The sequence below is a fragment of the Centroberyx gerrardi genome, chromosome 14 (genome assembly GCF_048128805.1).
Source record: "Centroberyx gerrardi isolate f3 chromosome 14, fCenGer3.hap1.cur.20231027, whole genome shotgun sequence".
Classification (NCBI taxonomy): Eukaryota; Metazoa; Chordata; class Actinopteri; order Beryciformes; family Berycidae; genus Centroberyx; species Centroberyx gerrardi.
In genome coordinates, this window is record NC_136010.1 from 7,409,346 (window position 1) to 7,427,443 (window position 18,098).

Consider the following 18,098-nt stretch of genomic DNA (forward strand, 5'->3'; position numbering starts at 1 on the left):
TTCGCTAGGTTTTCTGGAAGTGTGGCATTTTGTCCTAAACCTCGAGCCGTAACATGTCTCTTGTGGGCCACCGTAGGTCCTTACAGCGCAGATGCTGGGTTTTCAAATTGTTCTCGTGCGCTTCGTTTGAGCAGCGTTACTGTATATAGTTGAGTGATATTTGTTTTCAAAAGCGCAAGAACTATCACAATGAATGTCCAGCCAACAAATCCCAACAACCCGATTGTTTTCTTCGATATTACCATCGGAGGGCAGGTGAGTAGTGAAAGGAGACAAGCGCTCACTGTCAGTGGTGTCTGCAGTTTCCAGCTAACGTTAGCATATCAGCATATTCTCTATGTTCACTTAGCTTAAACCATACGATCCAGCCAGCTGGTGGTATTAAAACAGCTGTCTTGCTGATATCAAGGTCTGGACGTGCTCAATTTTCCTTCCAGTAAAGTCAAATAAGACCGAGATCCATGTTATGACTCCTGAACACATCACTCCAGACTCTCTAAGTTAAACTCCGTTCGTCAAGCCTGAATCTGTTTCTAAGAAGTTAAAAAATAGTTTTGATTCATATTTAAACCTTGAGCAGCATACTAATAACTTGGTTCAGATAACGTTTTATACCAGGGAACGTTGCAAAGGTTATAGATGAGGGACTTGGCTTTCTCAGCTCTTTATATTGTGTTGCGCGTTTAGTACGTGTAATTACGGTAACGTATTTACGCAGCGTTGCGCATAGAACCTCCTTGATACGACTGCAACGGAGGGTCAAAGATGGCGGCGTTGCGCGGTGTGAAAAACACAGCTAGGGAAAACCTAAACCTCAAATTATGTTTGTACAATAGAAAAAGATCTGATGGTTCACAAACGTATTTTCAGTATTAAGTTGACAAATCCAGTGCATTCATTTTCTTTACATTATTCAGTTCTGTGCCAATGTGACACGTGAAGACATTTTACTGTGCAATTCTTAAGAAAATGCAAGTTTAATTCGCCTGAAAACTCAATTTACATAATGGCCATATCATAAGAGAGCTGCTACAACAACCTTTAACCCGATAGGACGTCCAGAGATTCAAGGAAGTCTTATTCAGGAAGAGTCAAACTATGGGCGCCATGAAGTGATTTCACTTCACATTTTTGAGAATTTCACTAAGAAAGCTCTGAATTACTTGGAGTAATTTCCTATCTTTGACCTTTCATTAAAAAAAATAATAATAATAATTAAAATTTTTAGTTGAGAAACCCAATGCATTCCTTTTCTTTACATCCAATTCCGTGATCCAGAGGAGAAACCGGCTTTATATATTATGTATAGTTGGATATCACCAGTTGACAGCCAGTGTAGAATGATCCAGCAGAGCTATCTTTGAAGAAGCTTAGATTGAGATGTAACCTTGAGAGAATAGAAATCACAGGCAGGAGGAGAGGTGGGAATGCAAAATCAAAAAATTGTGAAATCTGAAGCTTTAATTTGAAACGTTTCTTCTATTTTATACAAATAATACACATTAAACATTTTCCTGGAGATAAAATATATCCGAAAGTAGAAGAGCTGACAAACAGAAGATACTGAATAAATACATATTTATTAACTTGTAATATTTAGATGTGGATATTTTCCCCATTGTTGCATTCAGACAGATTTGATTTGAGTGGCAGCAGGATATGCAGATTTACTACACTGGAAAAGCAGGTTGGGAGGGCAGGTGTGTACTGTTTTAAAAAGAAGAGTAGCTGGATGGTAGCTCACAACCTGCCTGAACTACTGCATGCCAGTGTATGGGGATTGTTGAGACTTGAAAAACTATTAATGAACCCTTTTTGAATCAGAACCACTTGAATTGCTAGGTGGAATGAATACAGTAATTTGTCTTGGTGACATAAATGTAGTGATATGCTGACAGCTTAGTTTCACAGTACATACTAACACACACAATGCAAAGACAACAGAATGTTGTATACAGTGCATCATCTACCATGGACAGAAACCATCACTATGAATAAACAGCACATTTGACATTCTGTAGCTGTGTGAGTTTGAGCAGCGTGGGATATAGATAGTTCTATGGCTGAAACAGTGAGTCACAGTGTGCAAGGTTTGAAGTTGTACAGTTGCATCCTATTGTACAGTTACTGTATTAAGGCAAAATTTGCAAAATAACAGTTCAGATAATAATAAAATGCATGATAATATATAGTGGCATTAGTAAGGTTTACAGGCAATTCTATTGGATGAGGAGGAGTGAAGTGAGGTGGATAAGATGCTGGAGCAGAGGTGTGCCAGGCGATAATGGAGGATGTGATGTTGTTTTTGATTATTGATCTTTAAGTATAGACCAGGAGTGTGTGTGAGCTGCTGAGCTTCCTCAGTTGTGATACATCCTATTAACACGCTGCCATGCTCTTGGACTCCCCCAAGCAACCCTGAACCGGCAGCACAGGAATACACAATGCTTCTGACCCCTGAGGCCCATGCAGAGAAGCACTGTTGTGTAGTTAAGGCAGCATGGCACGCCGCTCACCCCATAGTGAGGGCTTAGAGCTGGGGCTGGACTGAGTGCACTCTCCCCCTCCTGCTGGTGCTATGTACCTGGTAAAATGAAAATCTAGCAATGGTCAAAAGCCACAAAATACCACACAGGGTCTGACCTCCCTGGTTATTTCCTTACAGGCAGGGACCAACAAAGTATCACATTTTTTGGGGTCCAAGCACCGTAGGCGCTGGAATGGTATTGTTTTTGTTCGGATTCTTCTTCTTTTTCTGCCTTAAAACAATCTGTACCTCAGAATCTGAGAGCCATCAAATTTGGTGGATTGGTTTCAAATCTCCCCCTCTACTCAGGCAAAAACAACTCCACCGATCGGCCAGATGGTAAACTCCAGCTTGACCACAAGGTGGAGTTGACACAGTGGCAGGAATGGCTCAGGGGGATAGAGAGGGGGATGACGTGAAAAAAGTCATGGGTTGGATTTAGTTAGTTTAGTTAGCCAACTGATCCACCAGGATGCCCCATGTTTTTTTTTTATATATATATATAATTGTCTGTAAGCTGTAAACAAGGACTCTTTTTTTATTTTTTTTTTTATTTTTTACAGCCTATTTTTTAAGAATGATTCCCAAATTGACAAAAAGCATGTGAGATATTATATCTATAATTTTAGTAAACTCATTTACTAGTCATGTACAACCAGTAAGATTGGCTTTAGCATGTAATCACTAGTAGATGCATTATATTTTGTAATTTAAAAAATTCAGTATTATCAACTAGTAGAACCAGTATTTTAATAAAGCTACATTTACAGCTGCCTATCTGGCTATACTATTTAGTCAGTCCACGTCTGCAGTTTATGCTCTTTGTCTGTGAGTGAATACAGACAGAGCATGACAGAAAAATGACAACTTCACTCACGCTGTAAAATCCTGATAGGAGACGAGTCATAGATCATTTAGAATGCTTTGACAGTTTTTTTTGCTGGTATACATTTGGGTGTTATGAGTTTAAAACAAAACAAGCAAAATGCATAAACACGGCCGTCTTGGAAATATATAGCAGGTAGTTTATTGAGTAGCCGTTTGCAAGCCATGCATGTTTAGGGACAGAAAATCAAAGGGATTGGATATAAATCATTAAAGGATAAGGCCGGTGTTTTTTAATGCATTGCTTACTGTCAACAAATCCTATGAAAATAACAAAATCAACAATACGTTTGCTCTACTCCCGTTACTTTCTGACTTCCCACGTACCGTTTTTAGCCGTCAACCCGGAAGTAATTGGCTCCAATTGTAAGCTAAAAACCTTGAAATACAGCTCACAAAGACATAGTTTCAATTTTAAAAATCGCTAACTGTTACCACGAAAGGTCAGGCTGTTGTAGTTATTACCGAATCAAATTCAAATGGGAACAAATTCTTCATTACGCCGGGGACTATTTTCGGTGCAACGGAACTACTTTCCTGAGATCGCAAAGTGTTTACAGCCGGCTTATTAAGTTGTTTGAGGAAAAAGTCGGCTGGCCCGGTGCATCGTGATGATGAAATATGTTGCCCAGAGCAACGGCATGGCTCTTTGACGTGTTTTTAATCGTTTTTTTAATACAATGGAGTTCTGTGGCTGCTGGGACATGGCTTCATTGGGCACCGGCTACATGGGCGAGATTTGCTGGCAAAACAAAATCATTGCTCATTTTGTTATTTTCATAGGATTTGTTGACGGTAAGCAATGCATTAAAAAACACCGGCCTTATCCTTTAATCATAATAGCGTTTCCCCATACTCTATAATTCTCATTGAAATTAATGATAAACATACATGAACCTAGAAGGTTTTACGTTTTAGGGTTTTAGTTTTTTTCCTAGAAGTTTAGCCTCACTGCACACTTGCTATTTTTCAGCATTACCTTCCTACACACAACTTCACAGATTCACACTTGGAAACCACCCAGTGCAAACACAGTCTTCTCTTGTTAGAACATTTCGCAGTTAAATGATCTGCTCAAGGGCACTTCGATATTTGTTGAGGGAAGGAAGAGAGGCACACACTCTCCCTGTCGAGATTTTTTCAGCCGGTCTGGCAGGCAAAAGTTAGAAGCTTTGCTCTTCACAGTCTGATTAAAATTGGTTATCCACTGATAGATGTTAGCAAATGTGGTGTTGCTTCCTTATTTTAGTGGAATTTTGCTTCCTCCGGTCTTGAATTAATGTTTTCCACTTGCAGTATATCAAGTCTATGGCTTAGTCATTAGAGGCCAAACATTAGAGGTCACAACAGGTTAATCTCTCCAGAGATTAACCTGTTTCCAGACTGTTAAAACTACTGTATCTAAGATGGTGGTTGGTTGATTTTTTTCTTTGCTTTGCCTCACACATATAGAAGTGTGTTTCTCTTGCCCTCTGATGGGTTAAAGACAGCGATGGGGAGTTTCTGCTGGTGTGTCCCTCTACTCAAGTGCCAGTAAATGCGCCATAAACAAACGTCGTCTGGGAGGCGACTGTATGGCCCTAGCCTGTAGCTCTTTACCCAGAACACCGCACCAACCAGTAGACTGTTGGTGCACTCCAGCCACAGAAGGTTGACAATAATGTAGGCAGGTACTCCAAAGCCCAAGAGCTGGCAGGCTACAGATATGATCAGGTAAGGCATCCATATTGAAGCAAAGCCCAGTGTTAAGCTGAGGAACAGAGGCGGCCGCTGCTGAACAGTCTCCACCAGGAAACTGTCCTCACCACTTTCTGTCTCGGTGTACATGATGGAATTGAGCAGCAAGTCGCTCTTCTGGTTCTCTTGAGGTTCTTCCCTCTGGTCAGATAACCTGCTGGCCTCTTTCATCCACTGGGGAATCCTCGACCAATAGGGCAGCAATGTGGAAATTACTGCTATGAAAAGCCCCAAAACAAAGTAGACAACCAGCGTTGACTCCTGCACTTCACACACCAGAGCCTTTGCCCCTCCTGAGTACTCGATTTCCAGCAGGTCAGTTGTCACTGATCCGAAGGAGTAAACAACAGCTAACACCCACACCAGCAAGGTGAAGACCATGTTCCTTAGGGATTTGCAGAAGGAGCTCTGGTTGCCAATGCAATTATTATTGTTATCCTCTGAGATGTAGTCCAGTAAACCCAGGCACACCATGGGCAGCGGCAGTGCAGCGTATGTGGCCGAGGCGTGAGCCAGGAGGAAGCAGACTGACACAGGAGACTGTTGAGGCCCGAGAAACCACACAGTTGTCATGGACCAGGCCATCACCACGTCGGCCACGGCGATGGACAGGCCGCACATACTTAAAAAGGAAGTATGCAGTCTGCGCCAGCATAGGAACAAGACTGTTGCATCCAAGCCCGCCTTGAAGAGCACGAGGGTCAGATACTGTCCAGTGTTGTCTGCGTGACAGCTGCCCTTCCCGTCCCAGTGCTCGATGATGCCCAGCATTTTGACAATGTGGCTTTCCTGAGGTATTGGCAACCCAGTCGACATTTAAACTATTATCTCTATCGATGCTCAGTCCAGCACCACGATGCTTCAGGAAATGCTGTCAAAGACAAGATGATAATGGTTAGCAGCTTCAAAAATACAAATGAAAAAACTGCAATTATCAGGAGGTTTGACAACAGAAAAAGCATGCACTCATTCATGTAGTTGCGTGGCCCACTAACCTCATACGCCAATCAGCTGACATTTGCGGTCTGTCATTTGTCATGTATGGAGTGGCGAGATGGTTTGAGTAGAGGTGCAGCCCTGAAATGAGCAGAACATCCATGTGAAACTATAGATGCAACACTCAACTGCTCAGAATCGTCTTGAGTAGACTAAAAGAGCAGACTGGACTCTTACCACCCTCTGCACCAAAGATGTACAAAACTTGGCATTGGTTCACCAAGAAAACTCAAAAAGGTGAAACCGTGTACACATTTTTTCTATGATTTATAAAACATGGTATATCCTATTTGCCCATACCTTTCTTGGTATAGGTCATAAACATCATGGATTTGTACGTGATAACTAAATCAGTGTCTATACCCTGTCAGAGGCTAATGATCATTCAATTTAGGCTTTTTATGAGTAGGACTACAGTGCATTTTTAACCTATTACTACCATTTGGAGTCATATCCCACACTTGGTTCAAGTAGGCACAAGCATTGTCACTCCAAATTTGTTTTCCCACTTCCCCCTTAGTGAAAGAGCAAAAAACTCAATCATCCATTGAGAACTAGACAAACAAAGAATGACCGGAGAAAGCCTCTGCAAACTTCACACTACAGACACATATTTGATACAAATGCACCAACATATTATGATACAGTACTGGCATTGATCAAGTTGACAATTTATCATTAATCTGGTAACGATCTGGTGATTGCTGGTGCATTTTGTCTTTTTTACGCTGCCAAACAAATTGCCTCAATGAGGATATTGAGTCTTCTCCTTGAAGTTCACACAAATGGTTCTCAAATGGATTATTTGTCTCACACTTTAGTCTGCCATATATGCTGTCATTTTACAACAAAATATCTTGGAAATATAGTCTGACCTGCCTTTTTTCATACATTGTGTCAGTATTTCATATTGAAATGTTACATCGATGTTGTCGTTCATTTCAGTGACACACACACTGTCCTGAAATTTCTAGCATTTTGAGTTTAACTGCAGGACAGTTAAGTATTTCCACATGCAGTGCTATTTTAATTGTAGCATTCACTGCAGGTAAAACCGGTTCTGCCATTTGAAACATACAACATTTAGATACTCTGCACAGCACAACAAATAAAATGAAGTTCATTCCACATTGTATGATACTAATGTGCCTCTACCTGTATGTCCAGGGTTTTCCTAGTCCAGTGTGTTTCAGTGGAGATCCAGATGCTACAGCAGTGCTTAACTCTCTGCTGTTATGTAAACCAGATGCCTTGTGTGCTCTTGTCAAGGCTTGCCAACGAAAGAGTTGAGGTGTGTGACTGCCTGGTGTGTCAGGTGGAGCAACTCCCTTTAGGAGACTAAGTGTATCCAGGCAGCTCATTACGGCCCCACCTTCCTCTGTGAAACCAAGCAACTTCTAGGATACGCCTTCTGTGTCTTTAAGGAAGTCTGTTGTCAGTGTTCCCCACCCACATGGCCCCGAGGTTGGGCTAGATGTTGGGTAGGTTATGTTAATTTGCATTATCCTGCTGTAGATAAACTGGACGGCATCACACCCTCTCCTAACGATGTCATGTGTCGAAGCTGCATTTTCTGGTTGGGTTTGTTTAGCTGCGCTCTGTCCTTAGAAAATTACACTAGAAACCCAGGAAACCGTGTGAAATCATACAAGTGTTGAACATGTGAGGCCAAAGGTTGCCTCCTAGAAGTTCTTGCGTGTGCAGCCAATTTACACAACTTTACAGTTTTATTATTGTACAACCTGTTTCTAGGTCTTGTTTTAGTTTGTTTGCTCTGTTATCACAGTGTAAATGTTAGTGTTCACATGTGTTTTGGCCCAGGTGTCAGGCTGCAAGGGTATGACAGATGTGGCCATTTTAGTTTGACTGCAGTTTCGACTCTTTAACATGATGGTTGAGAGTGAAACCTTTGTGTCATGTCAGTGCATTCAAAAAGGAGTACTTGATACTTTTCAGCTAGTTATCTTCCTTAGCTTTTTGTTTCAGTTTCAAGGCACGTGAAGTTGATCCTTTAAATTTGACACCCTTCCAGCATTACAAAGTGCAACAAAAGTTGTTGAACAATATAAGTTCTTCAGGATTTAGATATAAGGATAAGAACCAGGGAAGCCTATTGCCATTTGAAATATTATCTGATAAAAAAACTTTTGCTAACAGACTCTGTTATATATACACTGTAAGTTAGCTTTAGACAATTAGCTTAATCTTACCTGTTGTCAGGCAACTTGACATTAGTGGACATTACACTCCAGCCAGAGAAAGCCATCCACAGATTAGTATTTTGCTGTTTGTGATCATTGTCTCCTCCTCCACAACAGTCAGGTTTTGTATTTCAACATTTGATATCCTAGACACTATGAATGTATGGTCTATACAGCAAAGGCAAGAGACCCAGTGACGGTCAGTTTTACTGTGAGTCGTCAGCAGGGAGAGTTGTGTAGTGATGTCTTTTGGACAAACCACTCTTTTCATACCAGTATATTGTCTGTTTTCACACACACCACACACACACACACATACACATTGCTGTGACAGCCCGGGATATGCACGCTCAAGTCGTCTCTTCTGTCCTCCAATTGCATGCTTCTGTGGGTTGTGGGAAGACACCCAGGCTGCTGAACACACACACACACACACACACACACACACACACACACACACACACACACATTTCATAGCATGATAGATAAGCAGGACTTAGAACACAAAGCCCATAAAGGATTTTTTTGTCCAGTAATGTGTTGCATAAAGAGCTTGGAAACCCGTCATTCACAACCCTATATTATGTATGCGCTGACCATTGGTAAATGCCGTCAGAATTGGGACAAAATGGTTTGTATTGTCCAGATGAAACTGAGAGTCTCGCTAGTTAACGATGGATCTAAAGCTGTTTTGTCATGTTAGTTAAGTAGAAGCTTGGCTTTTTCTGCAAAGTCAACAGAGAACTGAAACGTATTATAGGAACAAGCTAGTCTGGTTAATTTATCAGCTGCGTGCTATTGTTAGGGATTTGAGGCTAAGAAATTGTATCATATATCATATACCACTAGGGCCTATCCTTAAGCTAAACACTGGAGCCACACCTTACAAACTGGTTGGTCCAGGTTAAGTTTCATGTAGCATAGCTATAGGAACACGAATGACCTGCTTCCATTCATGGGACGGGGCCTGTTTGCCTGGGGCAACGCAGTATACCCTATCTTTTAGGCATCTCTATTCAGCCTCTTTGGTGTGTTTGTGGTCAACTGTTTTGACATAGTTCGCTCAACTGTTTTTCAGGAAGTCGGACGAATGAAGATTGAACTGTTTGCTGATGTGGTTCCAAAGACAGCAGAGAATTTCCGGTAAGGAGCGAGTCAGCATAATTGACTGCTCACACTGTGTCATCCAATCACTGTCTGGCTCAAAGTTACATTTTTTACACAGTGATATCAATAGTTAAAAGATCTCCCATGTAAAAAGATGGCGTCGAGCATACTTATTTATATTGTCACAGTTGTTGTGCCATATATGTTAACATGCATAACGTATTGCTTTTATAAAGGCCATTTCTGAATTGGGAAAGATGTTACTTATGGCTTCTCCATCTCTTACAGGCAGTTTTGCACTGGAGAGTTCAGGTAAGGCGGTGAAGTGCCGCATTCATTGATGGTACAGAAACACCGATTCAACATCTTGCAGAGTAAACTTATCACACATTCAACCCAAGATGTCTGCTGCCAGCTGTTAAACATGGTGGTGGATCTGTAATGTTATGGGCAGCCGTCTTGTAAGAGTCATTAGGTTTGATGAGTGCTCTGTATGGTAATGTAACATCCAAGGAATATGAAGTAATTTCACAACACTGGTCCTTCATGATGTTCCCATATTTCAAGATAATGCCCCCATACACACTGCTAAACAAATTCAAGTGTGGTTTAATGATGAAGGATGAATCTAACCTCCCCAGTTAGCAGATCTTTTAACATTTAATTTTCATGAAAAATAATTTCCACCTCCTTCGTCCCTCAAAGAACTGGGGGCTTTCCTTCTCAAAGAAAGGTACAATATCCCATACGCTCTGTTCAGGACTTGTATGGCAGCTTGCCAAGGAGGATTGAATGGCTGTAGGTGGCCCTACCCCTTATAGCTACTTGATATTCATATGTTGTTAGGAGCTTTCCTTACTTTGTTCACCTACCCTTTGTTTACCTAGCCTTCCCCCTCACTCAGGCCATGCAATTGTAATCAAATAAGATAAAGCAGAAGTTGATTTGACTGAAATATCCCCTTTTTAACCTTTAAAAAGGGGATATTCAGGGTCGGGTTTTGCTGAGCTCTTTTTCAGCACTGCCCTACTTCACTCTCATAATTGTTCACAGTGACACCATTCAATTGTTGGAGGGAAGAGTGTTAATTATTCATTTTCACCACCCAGATGTACCTCAGTCAGTCCAGGGATGTGAACCAGAGACCTTAGGAACTGTCAGACAAATTACACTGAAGATGTGGTTAAAGGGTGTGTGACATGGTCTCCATTTTTATTATTAGATGCTAAGCAGTTTAGCTAAGCTGACTAGCTAGCTATTCGTCACATGTCAAATCCATGACAGTGCGACTTGAGTTTTCTGCAACATTCAGCTGCTGTTATGTCCTTTTTTCTTTTTCAGAATGAGTCATGTATTTCATCACAGCAAAAAGTTATCAAGTTCTCCTTGTATATTGTCCTGCCTTTCTTTCTGAAATATTTGCATGACATACAAAGACATTCAGTAGCCTAAAACAACTTATGCCAGGATATTTCTTGTCAGAATTTGTCTGCTGGCGTGTGTTAATTTCCCACCCACGTATTTAGTGATGTCTCATACCTAATCCAAACCAGAGTTCAAACATGTAACCAAACCTGTCTTGTGGAAAACAGAAGTGGAGAGATGGGGCAGCAGGTTATATGTCTGTGTTTACCATTAACTCCATCTTGTTCTGTCTCAAACTTGTGTCCTGCAGGAAAGATGGCGTCCCTATTGGTTACAAAGGCTGCACATTCCACAGGTACGCTGTCAGTTTGATTTGCATATCAAGCTCACATTGTACAGTGTTTCTCTTAATCTCTGATTTCCAAACCATCTGGTGTATGTAAAGTGTTATTTAAACTTTGGTAGAACATTTCTTTTCAGGAACAGCCTCCCCTGGGGATCCACTGTCACCACTGGCATTCACACTGTTTCTGTCCCAGTTTACCTTAATATTTCCTTACTATTTATTGTTCTAAACCACAAAAATTACTTATTGAAAAGAATGAGAGTGAAATAATATTACTTTTCTGTATTCGCTGGTTCAGCTTTTCTGTGTTTGCTGAAAAATTGTTTTTGAGTAGCTTTTCAAAATGAAAGTGATGAACATGATGCCAACCATTCATTACTTTGAGCACTTTTGTTAGCCACAAGGTCTTTACACCAATACAGCAATAATACCTGAGAGGGCACTCTGTACTGTGATTATGGGTACAATGGAGATGGAATAATGTAATCCTGTCAGCAGCACTGAAGCACCCATAATCTCATTAAAGAACATCCTCAAGAGTATTATGGTATTTATTCAACGGTTACTAATGCATGTGCATTGCCTGAAAAATTTTTTTTTTTTTTTTTTTTGAAAGAATACATACATAGAAATAAGAAACAAAACAGGAGAAATAAGAAACATTGCTGACAGGTTCCCTGGTTACCACAAAAGTGGGCATAGTAACCACTACAGGCTTGTAGTGTTTTATGGGAATTATCAGCACATCCAACCAGGCAGGTTGCTTAGCTGAAAGTACTTGTATAAAAATGTATGTTTCTCATCAAAAGTAAAATATTTGTTAAACGTGGCTGGCTTTACTGATGTGTTTTTATTGCTCCCTGGTAGGGTGATCAAAGACTTCATGATCCAGGGAGGGGACTTTGTGAATGTGAGTACATACACACTTCTTCCTCTGTCTGGTTAATTATTGTTGTCTCCAAGACAGATGTCTCTGTCTCTTTTGCATCTCTTTTGCATCTCTCCATATCAACATTTCTGTCTGGGATTAAGGCTGCAATAATCAGTATTTCAGAACTTTTAGGTCCCTAAAATGCCATATTACTCACAGTATAACTAATTTGTTTCTGTGGTTTGAATTTGTTTCCTTGCATATCTCTGAGACACACATACATGTACACATGCATGTGCAGGGCCATGTTGGCTGTAGCAGAGATCCAGCTTTTGGCCACCAGTTGGGGGGAAGTGTGTGTAACCACCGGGCCTCCCTGCTGCTGGGCCATCAGTATAACCTTCTGTCATAGACCAGAAACTCAGCTGGTTCCACTCTAGATGTCTATCTGCTATGAGCACTGAACCTCACCTGAATGGATGAAATAGGTCAATGCAAACTCAATTGTAGAAGTAAGAAAAGATATATATGTGTCCTAGGAGGAGCATTGAGCATGTATCTGATAACAGAATAATGTTATCAGATACATGCTCAATGCTCCTCCCAGGACACATATAGGACCTGTAGAAATGAAGGAAGTTGGATTATTACCTGTTGAAGATCGAGTTAAACAACTGAAACTTAACCATATGTTTGATATAATTCACAAAAGGGCCCCAGAATATTTGAACTGTCAAATTGATATGGTTGGAAGCCAACATAATTGTAACACAAGAGCAAGCATTATGTCATTCCTCGTGTTAAAGGTAAAATAGCAAGAAGCTCATTTTTCTATACTGGGATCTCCTTATGGAACAACCTGCCCCTGCAGATTAAACAAAGCCAAACAAAGGCAATTTTTAAAACAAAAGTAAAGGCGGCTTTGTGGGGAGTGTTGATGGGTCATGTTTAAGGGAGGGAGTTTGAACCATGGGTGAGGGGTTGCAAGGGGGACTAGCAGGTTTATCCTGTAATTTTGTTTGTTTCCATCGAATTGTTTGTTTCCATGTATTGTGCTTGTTTGTTTCCATCGAGGACCACTTTGGAAATAAGTGTTTTTAGTAATGCTTTTAAGTGCTATCCTCTGGGATTTTTTGTGTCATGATACTCCTTTGAGTTGTTGTGCTTTTAAATTCCTAATAAAAAAAATAAAAAAATTCTGATAGGAATACTTCTTGGAGGATACCACTGCCAAATGGATCCGATTGAATCTGATAATACAGCTCGATTGAGGTAAAGCAAGATTGTGTCATAGCCAAAATGAGTGCCATTTTTAGATCTTAAAAAAAATCTAAATTTAAAACACATTATGATATAGTAGAGCTTTTCCACGCCTGAGTACAAGGTGATAGGTATGTGGGAGAAGGCCGTAGGTTGGCAAAAAAAAAAGCTCCTGCACACTGTCTACTCTAATTGCAAAGTTCAGTAGATGGTGTGTGTGTGGGGGAGCTTTTTCTCTCTTTAAAATGATCATGATGAAATATGTATGTTGTTGTAGTGACAGGGCCATCAATGATTTTTACACACCTCTGAAACTCTGAGTACTACAGCCTATCGTCCTGAATGAAATTTGCCTGACACCATGATGCAAGACAAAACCCCAGCTGCCTTTTGAATTCGGCAGGAGGCTAAATATTTCCATCTCTCGCCCTGTAGTGGACATGTGGTGAACTACATCTTAATTTTATGAATGCTTGGCTTCAATTGCTTTCTAAATCTCCTATGCGAGCCCTAACTATGTACCGTTTGTCTTTTTGTGCAGGGTGATGGCACTGGCATCTGCAGCATCTACAGAGGTCCGTTTGCAGATGAAAACTTCAGGATGAAGCATAATGCCCCTGGTCTTCTGTCCATGGTGTGTAATATCAATACTCTTATATTAGTACACTGCCTTCCTGAATCAAAAAGGGTCAATGTACTCTCTCAAGAAGTGGATTTACTTCAAAACCCAAAAGAATTTCTTCCTAAACAGTTAATATATCCTATATTGCATGCAGTAATTTAGAATTAATGTTCTTAGTTTTACATTTGGATCTGAATTCATTGAAAGAGAAGAGACCCAAACCCTGATAGACAAACAGATGTTTTAAAACTCCCAGTCTTTCACAGTAATATTGGTCTTACTCTTATTTGGACGCTAACAAAGCTTCTCCCAAAAATTGTCCTTCAGGCAAATAGTGGTCCTGGAACAAATGGGTGTCAGTTTTTCATCACCTGTACCAAATGTGACTGGTTAGATGGAAAGCATGTGGTTTTCGGTGAGTACAATGTACCCATATTTTATCTGTGATAAACTGTATTTGCATTCAATTGTGTGTCAGAATTGAATTTTCATATATGCTGATTGTTTTATTCATGGCAATATTTCAGGAAAAGTGGTCGATGGCTTGCTGGTCATGAGAAAAATTGAGGTAAAAACTCTCATTTTAATATTAGTTTGGGATTTTCAGGGTTGTCAGTGCCCCAAATGTACAGAGAGTACAAAATGTTCTCATAGTCCTCTGCTGCCCATTGTTTGGCATATTTGTGTCCATATGTTTTTGGCTCTCCTTTTTTGATATAAAGAAGAATCACGTCTATCTAACAATCAGATTTCTCAAGTGATGATGAATTCATTTGAGTGTCACTGCAGAGCTCCAAATATTTTGTCTCTCTTGTCTTGCGACCACAATGCTGCAGTGGCTCAATATGGCCGTCCGTTGTTAACAGTGTTTTCATTCCCTCTGCTGGTCAAGACACGCCACTTCAGATTACTACAGCGTCACTAACATACTGTATGCTCTTAACATATTTTAATGCTGCCTAGACGACTGTCAAGGAGAACAAGGGAAACCTGGTAGTCAAAGCAGGGATTGGTGTTTGATGCTCCAAATTTCTTTATTATTTTCCTAAAGTTTTCAATTTAGGAGCTCGTTAGAGAAAAAAATGTCAGTGTAGAGCGCTGAAGTCCAACATTTTGCTGAGAGAAAATACATTTACCCAACTCCTTCCAAATCCTCTCGAATTAAAGCAAATTATATTATATTATATTATATTATATTTATATAGATTCACTGTGAATGAAAAGTGCAGTACAAATAAAATGCATTCTTCTTCTTCTTCTTCTTCTTCTTCATTATTATATTAATGTACTATTATATTTGGCAGAAATATATCAGTGAATAAGTTTTACACACATCTTTAAGCAATTCATTATTGCAATAGGATTGTGTATGTCAGACTGTAGCATGCATGTTCAATATTTTGAATTGGCTTAGCTGCATCTAGCTGTCCAGAACATTTCAATCCCAAATTTTTCAGAACTGATGTCCCACCCTGACTGTAACCGAAATATTGACATTTAACCAAATCATATACTCTTACTGCTTACTGCTTCACATTTTAGTAATAAGTAATTAGAGATTAGACGATGATTCTGTCCATAAACTACCATTCCTCATTTTAGTTGGGTTTAATGTTTGTGTAGTCGTTTCAGAGTCAAGTGTTGTGTCCTAAATCTTTGCTCCTTACTCCCAACAGAACGTTCCTACGGGTCCCAACAACAAACCCAAGCTCCCCATCCTCATTGCCCAGTGTGGAGAGATGTGATCCAGCTCCTCACAACACCATCCAGTTTCAATGGGAAACCTATACAACCTCTGTACACATGAACCAGTGTCTTATTATTCATAAATTTCCCTCACTAAACCTCAACCTGATGTTTTTTTCCATAAATTAATGGCTGTATGGATGTAATCTCCCATAATGCACCATGAAGTACATTATACAATTCAGCAGTGCATCATTTCCTGTAATGGTCATATATTGTTGATGGGTTTGGTAGATTTAGTTCCACGTTAACTGATGCATCAAAAACCCAGATTCACATCTTGTCTGGTGGGTTGTTGTACTGACTGAATTTAGTTAATATATGGGTTTGACGGTTTAGTTTGAAAATGGGTAATGTGGAAACTTTCCGTTCAATTTTAGGACAATTGTGTATCCTGTGATGGAAGGACAAATGAGAAATGGTGACTTTGTTCAAGCTTCAAGAAAGACTTAGATGGCATGTGAACGATTCCCATTCATAAGTCAGTCACACTTTGTATCAAGTTTATGATCAATAAATTGTTTTACATTTTTATAAATCTTTGCGGCAGATCTTGTTTGTTTAAAAAGGCGGTGACTCAGATCTGTAGATGTCACTGGGGTAAAGAGCTTTTTAAGATCATTAGGTTAGTTTGTCAGTTTGTTCGACTGAACCCCCAATAATTATAATGTATACAGATATATATATCTAAATTATATATATATATATATATATATATACATACATACATAATACATACATATATGTATGTATGTGTGTATATATATATATATATGTGTGTGTGTGTGTGTATGCATATATATATACATACACAATATATAATTTTTAAAGTATGCATGTCTGATTAGATTTGTCATTAGGCACATTGCAGTAACATGGAATTTGAATTGCTGTGGTGACGCCTAAAACTGACAAGACATTGCCTTCCTTATTTCATTTGTTGCATTTTAGAAACTCATCGCCTACACATGGTTGGAAACTTTGTTTTGATTTCAGAATAGAATACAATAGAACTCTATTGTCCACCGCAGTGGAAATTTGCCTTTGGCTTCACAGGTTGGTTAAAATGTGACACAATACAATAAAAAATAAAATGCAATACAACACACAAAAAGAGTAAGAGTACAACATGGGATGAAGGACCTTTCAACTTCATTTCTGATACTGTGAGAACATTGTGAACCCAGTAGTGAATTGTGAATTATTTTGTGAGTATACTGTTATTATTTTGTGAGTGTATTGTTAAAGCCATATTTGTCATATTGTGCTTAATTTCCTTCCTCTGATGAATCCGTTTCTGCAACAACTGAACCATAGAAAATAAGGGAATATTGTCCTAACAGCCTTTAGCTTGAAAAACACAAGAGAATGGATTTATCAGGGTGGGACTGTGCACATATGTACAGTCGGCCTCTACATCAACAGTGGACAATAATCAAGCCCGTCCTCACCCGTTGTCTTTCTCAAAGGAGAGCGTTTACAGTGAGAGGCACAAGAGTCCTCCAAGCCGCTCTCTCTCCACTGCCAAGCACTCCTCTGCTGAACTTATGGCTACCTCTTATCCCAGCCCTACATACAAATCCAGCCCACCAGAACCCCTCCCCCACCCGCGCTCTCCCTCTTCTGCCTTGGACCCCGTTCCCTTGGCACAAAAGAATCCTTTCAGATGGAGGCTCTGTTCTCTTATGGAGGCAGGAAGAGTTTTTTTGGGGGGGGGGTAGGGTGGGTGTGGGGGGGTCCTCTCTCTTCGTGGGGAGGCTTTCTGGGGTCAATGCTAAAGCCCATCTTTGTGTGGGAGAACAGGGCTCGGCCATTAACAACGAGCTCTTCACACATCAACCAGTGCTCATAAACAGTGCCAGTGGAGCATTAACATGACAATGGGTGGGGGGGTTGGTGGGGGTTGTCTCGCACTCAGTCTGGGTCTGTCTGCTCCGTGCTGCTGGAAGTGGAGGCTCTCTGAATTCACTGGCTAAAGCTGAGGATAATGACTGCATTTAACTAAGTGTACTGTGCAGGGCGATTTGATTGGAGAAGCAAATTGTATGTTATTACGTAAGGATTTCGTGTGACTATTTGGGCTTTTGTGTGTATACCCTTATAATTTAAGAAGGGTTATCATCTGAGAAACAGAAATGTAGGGCATGCAATATTTGAAATATCCTCTCTGTAAATCCCCAGTGATTCCAGGATACAATAAAATTAGATGCTTAGTGTTTAAATTGTAAAGGGACTTATGGTTAATGTTCATCATGGGTGCTTATTTCCCCTGTAGATAACACACACTGTAACATAACAATGGGAACAAAAACATCCAAAACAGTCAAGTGGTGATTTGGATTGATCTTTTTGCAAAAGGCGCAATACTAAATTACAGTATATATTATAGTATTATAGTAACTATTTGAGAAATTTCCTATGGTGTGGAATAATGA

At 40.0% G+C, this 18,098-nt stretch overlaps 2 protein-coding genes across 3 annotated transcripts; one reads left to right on the forward strand and one right to left on the reverse strand.

Moving 5' to 3' along the window:
* The first annotated feature begins 76 nt into the window (after positions 1-76).
* Positions 77-15,804, forward strand: ppih (peptidylprolyl isomerase H (cyclophilin H)). The gene is made up of 9 exons (XM_071923635.2): positions 77-255; positions 9,425-9,489; positions 9,742-9,765; positions 11,129-11,173; positions 12,032-12,074; positions 13,837-13,929; positions 14,245-14,332; positions 14,445-14,485; positions 15,594-15,804. The coding sequence occupies exons 1-9, from the start codon at positions 190-192 to the stop codon at positions 15,660-15,662; spliced, it is 534 nt and encodes a 177-aa protein (XP_071779736.1). The 5' UTR covers positions 77-189; the 3' UTR covers positions 15,663-15,804.
* Positions 4,377-8,483, reverse strand: LOC139930434 (putative G-protein coupled receptor 160). Of its 2 annotated transcripts, none has more exons than XM_071923632.2 (2): positions 8,356-8,483; positions 4,377-6,020 (listed from the first exon to the last, which is right to left on the reverse strand). In XM_071923632.2, the coding sequence occupies exon 2, from the start codon at positions 5,963-5,965 to the stop codon at positions 4,853-4,855; it is 1,113 nt and encodes a 370-aa protein (XP_071779733.2). In that variant the 5' UTR covers positions 5,966-6,020; positions 8,356-8,483; the 3' UTR covers positions 4,377-4,852. The 2 variants fall into 2 exon arrangements, with proteins under 2 accessions (XP_071779733.2, XP_071779732.2); XM_071923631.2 differs by lacking the exon at positions 8,356-8,483 and adding an exon at positions 7,301-7,471.
* Positions 15,805-18,098: the final 2,294 nt, after the last annotated feature.

Coding starts and splice junctions, on each gene's coding strand:
- LOC139930434 (XM_071923632.2), bottom strand. CDS start 5,965: ATGTCGACTGGGTTGCCAATACCTCAGGAAAGCCACATTGTCAAAATG.
- ppih (XM_071923635.2), top strand. CDS start 190: ATGAATGTCCAGCCAACAAATCCCAACAACCCGATTGTTTTCTTCGAT. Junction 11,174..12,031: donor AAAGGCTGCACATTCCACAG/GTACGCTGTCAG, acceptor GCTCCCTGGTAG/GGTGATCAAAGACTTCATGA. Junction 12,075..13,836: donor AGGGAGGGGACTTTGTGAAT/GTGAGTACATAC, acceptor CTTTTTGTGCAG/GGTGATGGCACTGGCATCTG.